The sequence below is a fragment of the Pyxicephalus adspersus genome, chromosome 6 (assembly GCF_032062135.1).
Source record: "Pyxicephalus adspersus chromosome 6, UCB_Pads_2.0, whole genome shotgun sequence".
Lineage (NCBI taxonomy): Eukaryota > Metazoa > Chordata > Amphibia > Anura > Pyxicephalidae > Pyxicephalus > Pyxicephalus adspersus.
Window position 1 is genome coordinate 34,995,748 of NC_092863.1, and position 11,639 is coordinate 35,007,386.

Sequence of the window (11,639 nt, forward strand, 5' to 3'; positions counted from 1 at the left end):
TTCTGTATTTGCAATGTTTTATAACAACTTGTATACTTCCCAAAGTAGTGGTGTATTGATGGGCAAAGGTTTTTTGGAGAAGTTGAACCTTCCTATACTTACAGCAGAGGAGTTGGCTCATCTTAACTCAGCCATACCCGAGGAGGAGGTCACCGCTGTAATTAAGTGGTCTGCCAATTGCAAAGTGCCAGGTCTGGATAGTTTGCCCCCAGAGTTTTGTTAGGATATTTGGAGATAAAGTGACACCATCTCTTACAGTGCTTTACAACACCATGTTTTCCTGCTCCACCTATGTAGAGTCGGGCAATCTTGCTTTTTTAAAGGTATTGCTCAAAGCACATAAAGATCCCCTTGAACCGGGTTCATACCGCCCAATATCTCTTCTGAATCAGGATGAAAATCTAAAATCCTGGCAGACCAGTTGGCAAGATATATGCCACGCTTAGTGAGCCCTGCGCAAGCGGGATTTATTATAGGGGAGTATACTACCTATAACATAAGAAAGTTACTTTTAGTCCTGGAACAAGCTAGACTTAAAGGTTACTCCTCTAGGTTGGCGGCGCTACTGTCATTGGATGCAGAGAAGGCCTTCGACAGTGTGGAATGGCCTTGGCTGCAGCTGGTGCTCCAGAAATTCAGACTCCAGGGTAATATAGCTTCCTTTTTGGTGGCTATGTATTCTAGACCAATGGCCCATGTCTAGAAAGGTGAAGTATTATCTCTCTCTTTGGCCCTGGGCAGAGGCACCCGGCAGGGTTGCCCTCTTTCTCCACTGTTATTCAATTTGACCATAGAGCCATTGGCCAGATCGTTTTGTGACTGTAATGTATTTGAAGGTATCAACGTTCAACACAGTCAAATTAAACAAGCTATGTTTGCAGATGATGTGACGTTGTTTATGCAGAACCCCACTAGAGATTTACCAACTGTTGCACATATTAAGGATTTTCGTACATTTTCTGGTTTCCGTATCAACTATGACAAAAGTGAATTACTTACCCTTAATTCAAATCTTCCCACGATGGCAGCAGCAGGTATTGCAGCTCTTGGTATTAATTTAGCTAAACACCAGGTGACTTATCTGGGCATTAAAATCTCCCATAGTGTTCCTGACATGTATGCCCTTAATTACTCCCCATTGATAACCAAAATCATAGCGGAACTGACCACTTGGAAAAACCTACCTTTATCATTAATGTCATTGTCATTTGCTGAAAATGCTAATCTTTGACAAACTCCTTTACTCATTACAGACCCTCCCCTTCTTTTTGAAACATTCGGATGTACAAAAAATTCACTCAGCTTTTGTATCTTTTCTGTGGCAGGGGAAGACACCACGAATAGCAAGGGCCAAATTGTCTTGTCCCAAGGAAAACCTAGGTATTAATTTTCCTGATGTGCACATGTACAACCTCTCCTGCCTCCTGAGACATGTTAAAGATTGGTGGCATGGGACATCTCATTATACCGCAAGTAAACTTGAGTCCTTAATGGTTCGTCCTTGGTCGTTGTTAGGAATATTGAACACATCCTACTCCTCTCTACCCCTCAATATTCGAGATAACCTACTGTTTAGGGACAAGCTTTAGGCCTGGAGGGAATTCAAAAAATTACATAGCTGTGGCATTGGGACCACATTAGCGGCGCCCATGTGTTCCACCCCAGGATTCCCACAAGGTTGTACACACCAATCCTACAAATTTTGGGCACAGAGAGGAGTTAAATCCCTGGCTCACTTGTTGGGCGAGGATAATCATATAATGCCCTTTAACATATTCCAAGTCAAATACGCTATATTGAGACAGCATTTCCTTTACTATCTACAAGTGAAATTGGCTTTTTTTGAAAGCTAGAGTGGTCGTTTAGGTTTAAGACTCCCACCTCCGGTGTCTACAATACTGGGAGATCCCTCCCCCAAAGCACTCAATTTCCCATATTTACCCGATGCTAATGGGACAAATAACAAGTAAGGAAACCACACATTCCTTTATCAAACAATGTGCAATATATCTAGGATGTACCTATCCTGATACCTTGGATTTGCTAGAGGCAAGTTGGAGTCATGTGCGCAAATATATAGTGAGTGAACAATGGAGGGAACCGCCATATTATACATAGGGCTTATTATGCCTTCAATATGAATGTAAGGCCGCAAATGGTCTCTGATCGTTTAACTGCTTGTCCCAAATGTCAATTACCCTTTGCTTCTTTGGAGCATGTCTATGGGACTGTCCCAATATTATTACTTTTTGGAACCTAGTGTTTGGATTTGTAGAGAGAATCTCAGGTCACACTAGACACCTGTCTCCAAATCTCCAAGCTCTGTTTCATGTTGAGGTTCCCCCTGTGTCCCACACCATGACCACTAACACTGTGGCACTTTTTAAATTTGAGCATCTATGCCTTTTAGCTGCAAAGAAGAGTATTCTGAAGCAATGGTTAGACCGGAAAGCCCCCTCACTTTTTCAATTTACCCAGTATCTTCACTAGGTTATAGTGATAGATAAAACTGAGGTTCTCCAACATATAAACACCTATCCCTAAAGGCTTTTTAAGACTTGGATGTCATACTTGCAACAATCTCTCTCCACAGCACAATTGCAGGAGCTGATTGATCTTTTTAAGCATAAGTCTGGTATGATCAGAGAATGTTGTCCTTACATTGATCACTATCAGCTGGCTGTACAACTCAGTTATATTTTCACTCAGTCCACATGATTATGGCCGGAGTTAGTCTCTAAATGACAGTATTAAACATAGCATCAGTTGTTCCATTCTAAACTTATTCAACTAATCACTCCCTGAAGTAGGAAGCCTGCTGGAACAAGAACGTTGTAAGGCTGTTTACCCCCCAGTTATAGTTTTGTTCTTTTTTTATGGTTTTTGTTGTTTTGTTTACAAATTAAAATATAAAAATGCGACAAGAAAAAGTTACTGACCCACCATTTCTTAGTGACCTGTTCATGTGTTTTTTTTTTGTTTTTAATGTACCTTGTGAATCTAATTTCACTGTTTTTTTATTACAAAAAAATATACATTAATATATGAAATCACTGCAGACATAACATTGTGGTAAATATGGAGTTATATCTCAGGAGATGAAGGTCTTTAGAGATGTGCTGACAACAATTAGGATTTCAACGCAGCCATAGGCTTTAATTTATAACATTATAAATAATAGAGTCCCCTTAACATTATTTGGACAAATGTATGATCTAAGACATACTGGGTTATGTTTCAGAAATGTTGACTTTGGCCTTTTTTCATACCTAGCCATTTTAAAAACATTTAAATATTCTTTTAAATGTAATTCCATTAAGAAAAATACCTTGGAATTCAAAATACTTAAAAATGAGTTAAGCCGGACATCAGCTGTTGATAAAAGAAAGCTGGCAGTATGTCATCACTATCTTTTGAACTGTGTTTGAATTGGAATAATAAATAAATATATATTTGCCTTTTGATTTAATAAGGCCTGGCACATTTTGTCACTCAAGTCCACTTAATGATAACAAGACACCTATGTTAATTGATCTATTATTACTACTACTATTTAAACTATTTATTGATTATTAAGTCCCATTTCATGGATTTATAAATATGAAAATATATTATATGTCAAGATAGTTTTATTTTTTCCTCTTTTTTCCACATATTCATTTTTTCAGAAACTCCTGATGAAGTTTATCTCTTGTGAAAACAAAACGTGTTGAGTAGGGGCATTTGTTACTTCAGTAAGAAGTTTGATACTTGAAAAATGAATTCATAATCTGTTTTGGAATTCATATTGACAACGGTGACTTTCTACACCTTTTAAACTATGGTTGTGGACTTACATATTGGTACCCTTATTGCATATTGGTACCCTTTGGAAATTATTTTTAGGTGAATGTTGTATAGTAAGAATTTTTAGAAAATTTGTATGTCTAGTTCAATAATAAAAGTACTGTTTTTTATATTTTGTGCCTTTAAAGTCCTATTGTTTTCTATGTATGTTCATGTACTAATGATAATGAGAGGTATAATATAATTATGGAGAACCAAACAAATATTAAAAATATGTTTTACCTTGATGCATTTTCCAACATCAGACCTAAAGGTCTGTATTTCTTTATTTTCTTCATCATATACCTTGTAACAGTGATTGGAAATTCACTCATCATTATCTTAACAAACAGAGATTTTCATCTTAACACACCAATGTATTACTTTTTGAAAAATCTGGCTTTCCTAGATATTTGTTATTCTTCTACAACTCTCCCACATATGCTTGTCAGCTTTCTAATTGAGCATTTGTCTATTTCTGTTCCTGCTTGTATTGCCCAGTTATTTTGTTTCCTGTCTTTGGCAGCATCTGAGTCCTCTTTATTAGCAGCAATGGCATATGACCGGTATATTGCTATTTGTAATCCTTTAAGATATTTAGTTATTATGAATAGGGATGTTTGTCTCTATATAGTTTCTATTATTTGGGTAATTGGAAGTATATACGGAGCAATTCATACTGCTAACACATTTAGGTTACCCTTCTGTGGCTCCAAAGTCCTTCACCACTACTTTTGTGACATCCCAGTTTTGTTAAAGATATCCTGTATTGATACTTTTTCCAATGAGGTTACTGTTTTTGCTGTTGGTGGTGTACTAATGGTTGGCTGTTTCCTGATAATCGTGGCGTCCTACATGCGCATTCTATTTTTCGTCATAAGCGTTCAGAAAGGTCATGGGAGAAAAAAAGGCTTTTCAACATGTATTGCACATTTAATTGTCATTATGCTCTTTTATGGAAGTGGAAGCTTTATGTATTTTCGTCCAAAATCTGATCTACTAGCAGATAAGGAATGGCTTCTCTCTCTTTTCTACAGTGGTATCACACCTTTGTTGAATCCTATGATATACAGCTTGAGGAACCAAGAAGTCAAAGGTGCCTTTAGAAAACTCTTTATCTGTTTATACCCACAAAGATGATGTTTTCTATATTAGTATTCTGTTAAAAGTATTAATTTTTATGATATGTATTAGATGCACTGGTAATATAGTAATAAATCCAATTCTTGATTAAAAGGAAAGCAATTTAGTCTGTACATTTTATTTACTTTAAATCATAAAGTTGACGGATCCTTTTTTGTCATCGGACTTGCCATTTGACTTTTATCTGTGTGCAGTGTTTTATATTTCTCCTGTGTTTTTTTAGTTTTTTACTCTGTACCTGACATTACCACTAGTATACAAACTAATTTTATCACTTTGGGTGGAGGTGGGTCATTTTTTTTGAGAGGGGGTTGTCACATATGTTCCAGTTGGCATCTTTTGCCTCCCTTGTCATAATTGTCATAATTGGAAAAGTTTCCCACTACTTATGTTTAGGCAACAACTCAAAATCTTGGATTTTACCTCGCTTTCCGTCTCACTGTCAATGTTCACCATGAGAAATAAAAGAAATTGAATCTCTCTAATAAGAACACAATACAAATATAAATACTTAAATAGAGTGCTAACCCCTTCCATGCCACTCTGACCAAACATACTCTTATGGTTTGTGGTTGTTCTGCTGTCTTTCTTTTTGGTTACTAATGTCACACATGCCTGTACATTTTCACCTACATTAGAGGTTACCTGTCTGTTAGTTATCTCTTAGCCCTAGTAAGACAATGGACCTGATTTAAAAAAGCTCTCCAAGACTAGTGTTGATGTTCGAATTCGGGTTGTCCCTATATTTGACCCGAATATGGCTGTTCGAATTCGGGTAGACCCGAACTGAATTTTGCTGCATTCGACAGCAAAAATTCGGGAGGAAAAAAAAAAAAATTTTGTTTTCTTAAATTATTTATTTCATATATGTTTTTTATTTTAAACTTGTTTTTTTTTATTTTTTACAGGTTATCTGACAATGACATTATGAATCATAATGTCATTGTGGGATTCCTGGACCGTGGGAACTGTGCGGTCACAGCTAATTGAAAGCAGGTGCCTTCAATTAGCTGTAACCGCAGGCAATAGGAGGGCAATAGAGGATGAATGGAGATACTATCTCCATTCATACCTCTACTGCTCTGTGATTTACTGAGAAATAGGAAACCCTGATGACAGCTCAAGCATCATCAGGGTTTCCCTTTCCTCAGCCAATCACAGAGCAGTAGAGGTATGAATGGAGATAGTATCTCCATTCAACCTATATTGCCCTCGTATTGCCTCCAGGATCAGGGGAGCAGAGCTGTCAGCATATATAGATAGATATAAAACCTCAGCCAGAGCACTAGGGGTGAATGGAGAGGTTTGTCCTCATTTAACCCCTAGTGCCCTGCAATCCCTCACTGTCAGGAGCATTTCCAGGTTCATTGCAATCCTGGAAATCCTCCTGTCATTGGGATAACCTGTAAAAAAAAAAAAGTTAAATTACACAAACACACACATTAATAAAATATTTTAAATTAAAGCATTGTCCTATTTTTTTACTTATATTTTAACCCTTTCAGGGAATGAGTAAGGGGATTTATGTACTCCTGTACTCATTCCCCAGGGTGGGGCGGTGGAGATCTGGGAGTCTCCTTATTAAAGGGGGCTTCCAGATTCCAAAGACCTGCTAAAAATGTTTATAAAAGCCCCCATTGTTTTCAATGGAAGCTTTTATAAAAGCTTTAAAACGCTTGAAAAAGCCTTCATTGAGTTCAATGGAAGCGTTTTCCCGCGTTTATCCAGCGTTTTAATTTTTTAAATGTTGCAAGCAACGTTTAAGATAACGCTCAAAAAAGTGCCTGAAGGAAATGTCCTGGTGTAGATTAGCCCATGGGAATGCAGTCCGTGTAGACTAAAGCTGCATTCACACGTCCAATAATTATCGTTAGAAACGACTGATGAACAACCGATTGGCCAAAAAAAAAAGGGACCAAGGACACCAACGAACGAGGATTGTCGTTGGAAATGAACGACCGCCACGGTGGATCTGATTGGCCAACGATCTTTCACTATCTATTGTGTGTACTGTCAAGTGATCGTGCATGTTTCTGCGGTACACTTTCTCCTTTACATGTCCCTCCCTGCATCGTTGAAACGATTGTATCTAGTGTGTGGACACCGTTGGTGGATTATATATGAATGATCATATTGTTACAGTATGTACAGAATTGTGCACAATATGATTGTTCAATTATAATCGTGCATAATCGTTGATCGGTCGTAATCGTTCATTTTCTAACAATAATTATTGGAAGTGTGTACCTAGCTTTAGCCTAAAATTGATTTGACAGGTGCTCTTTAATCTTCATGTGAAGTACAGGGGTATGTAATAGTGTTATGTATCTTTTTATTTATTTTATTTTTTATGTATCATTTTACAAAGTATCTCTTTACAATGTATCTTTTTATGTATCCTTTTATAATGTATCTTTTTACGTCTGTTTGGAGGCTGTAGAAGTTCTACACAGTGCTGAAACAAACCAGAATTTTTCTCCCATTGACTTTAATTGGATTCGAATTCGATGTTCGACCACCCGAATTTTTTTGCTATATTCGGCCGAATAGCTGCCGAATCGAATAGTGAGCTATTCGACCAACACTATCCAAGACTGAAGAAGATATACAACCATGGGCAGACCTAGGTCATCCAGCAAACCAGGAATGACTCATGTCCAGGATTGAAAATATTCGCCAACTAATAACAAGAACTTTTTAAAAGAAATTCAGTCTAGGTTTGCTGGATTATGCAGTTTCTCTCATAATAGCCTACCTTTTTATTGATCTGTTCAAATGTTGTCTTTCATGCAATGTTTTATGTTTCAGAACTCTTTTAATTTAAAGTATAGGATAATTTATTTATATTACAGATTTTACACTTTTAGCTAAAATGTAACTTCTGGTAGACATTCCTTTGGGGTAACTCTGCAAATCAATAGTCTAGAATTTTTTTATCTACTGTCATTCTGATAAAAGTAAAATAGCTTTGCAGGTACACATTTTTATTGTATTACATATTTTTTTATATTCTGAAGTTGATTAGGCTTAACTTTGATTTCTTTAAGCAATTCCTTCTCAATATTATATTTATGTAAAAAACATCTATGAGCTATTCAACAACAAAGTCTTTACATACTACACTTGCCCCATTACAGACACACAGTGACCAGACTTGATATTAAATACTTATTGCTGTAGATCTGTGGGATCCATATGAAAATAATAAAGTGGTATGGTGTATAGTACATGTGAGTGAATGAGTTTTATAATTGTAAGGCCTTTCCTTGTATAGAATTTTTAAACAGATTTGTTAAAATAAAGGTGGTTTTTGAATAGTGTAATGTTCTTATTGTTTTTCCAATGTGGGTACAGAATGCTGGAAAATATTACGCTGATTTGGTATCCCTTGTCATTATGAAAAAGGATCAATACAATCTCCTTTATTTAAATCTAATCTTAAATTTTTATTTAAATTTATCAACAGGAAATTCCCAAACATTGTGTACATAGATATATACCTCTGTACAGATAATTACAATTAAAAAATGGAGATTGCTATCAGATTTGTCTGAATAAGTACACAGTGTTTAAATGATAGGCACATATTCAGGTTCATTTCCAAAATCAAAGCACATAGGGCCTGATTTAATAAACTTTCCCAAGGCTGGAGAGGATACACTTTCTTCAGTGAAGCTGGGTGACCCAGCAGACCTGGAATTTCTTCAAAGTCATTTGCTATTAGCTGGCAAATGTTTTGAATCCTGGGCCAGATTCATTCCAGGTTTGCTGAATCACCCAGTTTGACTGATGAAAGTGTATCCTCTCCAACCTTGGAGAGCTTTAATAAATCAGGTTCATTGTGGGGTGTGGTTTGCCGTTCCCAGGCACAGAGCAGCAGTTTGCTAGGCAGTGAGGAGCAGCCAACTGCATGGTTTTCCATCTCAAGTATGAAATGTCTCTTACTCCTAATGCTACTGCTCCTGTTGTTGCCGTTGTTGCCTGTGGGGCTTAGTTGTCATCAGGACAAAAATTTTGTGCTAAGGATGTAACAAAAGAGTCTTATTCTTTCCTAATCTTGTAATTGTTAGTCCTTTATTAGATAATGTTTGGCCAGGAAATAGACGTATACCCTCCTCCATCCCCTGGCATGTTAACGGAAGATCTACAACCATACCAACATGGTCTTCTGTTTTACCAAGTACATGCTTTGTCCACAACCTAGACCAACTTTGTGTGCAGACTGGTTCTTTGAGCTGTAGACAGTCCTAAAGGTACCTTTGATTGTTTGCTGTGTTTTCCACTAAGTTGTATTAATTTGGACATCATAAATATGAAAGTCTTCTTGTGTCTCCTAAAGCAGACCTACCACCGCACTTTTTATTGTATTTAAAAAGGTAGATACTCCTTTTATATAAAGTAAAAATTGTTTTTTTTTCATTTTTATACTGCTATGCTGGTAAATACCCGATTTTGTACAGTGCGAAATTGGTGATGTAAGCAGAAGCAGGAAGAAAATGCAAAAACAGTCCTCTGTGCCAGAACAAGTTAAGAATCTAAGACAGCAGGGGACCAAAAGGAAATCAATTGTGGAAGGATCAAGGGCTCTGAGGAAGTAAAGTGTCTTTTTTTCCACTTTAAAGCATAGAAAAAATAGTATTTTTGTGCTTACTGTAAATTCTTTACAACTTTTTTTTGGAGTTTATTGAAGTACATGGTTTCCATCCCTGTTTTTGATCATGTTCTTGGTATTGCTTAATACAAAACTGGAGCATGCTGGTAGTGGGAGAGGTTATCATGAGACACACACTCCTCTAGGAATCAGTATAACCAAAAGGGTTTTTGTGTTCCTCAATAGAAATATTATAGATTGAAGGTAATTATTGTGAACACAAAAATCCTGTTTTCATTTGTTTTTTTGTTTTGTTTTGTTTTTATTTTGTTTCATATATACTGGAATACCATTTACAAAGAACAAAAAGATTCACCTGCTGCAAAAAAAATTCAAATAATTACTTATTTATATATTTTTTGTATTGTACAATTCATTCTAAAAGAAAATACAATATTATTGATTAATCTGGGTCATAATAAATACAGAGAAAAATATGTTTACAATCCTAGGGAATTAATTAGTTACTAAATATACTGAGAAATCTGTTGAGAAATGTCTATGGCATTAAAGTAGACTGAAATTGAACCTCATTCATAGCATATAAAAAGGCATGTGTATGAAATGTTCACATTGTTTATAATGCAGGGGTGTTGCAGTTTTTTCATTTACTCATTTACTATTTTTTTTTGTGATTTGCATTACTAAATGGTGTTGCATAATTACAGTACAGTATATAATGATTGAGAACAGGATTCTTGTTTCTCAAGGTAAGGTTACATTGAACTATGTTCAATGTTCAAATCCCTATTTAAATGTGTAATTTGTAACAGGTTGTCCCATGGTATGGCTGGTAAGGTCAAAGGTAGAAATTATGTAGTGCTCAGTATGTGGTGCTTATTGTATTACGTTTCAGAAATGATAGCAGGGTTTCTGCCAGACAGATGGCTTTTTGGTAATGGCCAGTTTAAGGGTCCTAGAGTTGGCCAAGGAAAAGTTGGCCATCTGGTTCTTGTCTGGGTCTACAACTGGCCTGAGTTTCCAGGTGTCTTGTTTAAATAATCAGCTGCATTCTGATGGGCACTCACTGGGTTCCCAGTGTGACAGGACAAGAAAGCTCCAGGACCAAAGTCTGTCATTACTATGTTTTCCATTAGATACCAAGGGGTAGCTAGCTAGTTGCCCAGCCAGGATATATATATAGGTGCATTTAGGTGTGCACAGGTAACATGAAGAAATGTACGATTTTGTAAGCACCTATCCCTGTTTACATTTTCATAACAGGTAACAAATAGCATGGTATTTTAGCTTTCTGAAGATTAGCAGTTAATACATTCTTTCCAACACTGCAACTGCGAATATTTTCAGCAGAAAAGGAGGATTTTAAACCACTTAAACCATTTTAAACCATCACTACATTGTTACATTTACGATATGGTCAATCTTGATTTATCAGACTGCAAAACCAACTCACATAATTTCTATATATTTTTTATTGTATTTTACACATAGAGTTCTTAATATTGATTTAAATGCTACTAATTAAACTAATTAAACACAAGATAGAAACTTAAGAAGGACAGAAGTTGAAACAAAGTACATGGGGGCATTAGAAAGCTGACTAATTATAACTTACCCAACTGCAAAAAAAACTGATTGCAAATAGCTGGAGGAGGTCAGGTAGATGGGTAAGAGATGGAGGCGATTGGCTGTTGTGCTGGTGTTGTGGCAGGTGATAGAAAGAAGCATCATCTGGATTCTTTTCTTCTATGTGCACTACCCTCTCTGCCAGGTCCTGTTAATTGTCTTCTTGGAAGGGTAAGGTTAGATACTGGGTAAGGTTAGGCACTAGGCAGGAGTGTCTCTCTTCTCTACCTACAGGCCCTATTCAGTACACAAATGTATGGGTCTCTGCACTTACAGGACCATTATGGTTAAAATAAATTATGATAGCTGTATACATGTCAATAAAATAGCAAATCCTCTTTATTAACCCCCTAACCGCTAAGCCCGTAATTTCTCGCACTAAATATTTTTGCTCTTTTGGATAACCCCGTATTTTTTCGCCTACACTAAAATC

General features: G+C 36.4%; 1 protein-coding gene across 1 annotated transcript; it reads left to right on the forward strand.

Annotated features, from left to right (window-relative positions):
* Positions 1 to 4,032: 4,032 nt before the first annotated feature.
* Positions 4,033 to 4,965, forward strand: LOC140332685 (olfactory receptor 2D3-like). Its single transcript, XM_072413878.1, has one exon. It carries the CDS (start codon positions 4,033 to 4,035, stop codon positions 4,963 to 4,965), a length of 933 nt encoding a protein of 310 aa, XP_072269979.1.
* The last annotated feature ends 6,674 nt before the right edge of the window (positions 4,966 to 11,639 follow it).

What these genes read in the sequence shown, in the direction of transcription:
- LOC140332685 (XM_072413878.1), top strand. Translation starts at nt 4,033, where the DNA reads ATGGAGAACCAAACAAATATTAAAAATATGTTTTACCTTGATGCATTT.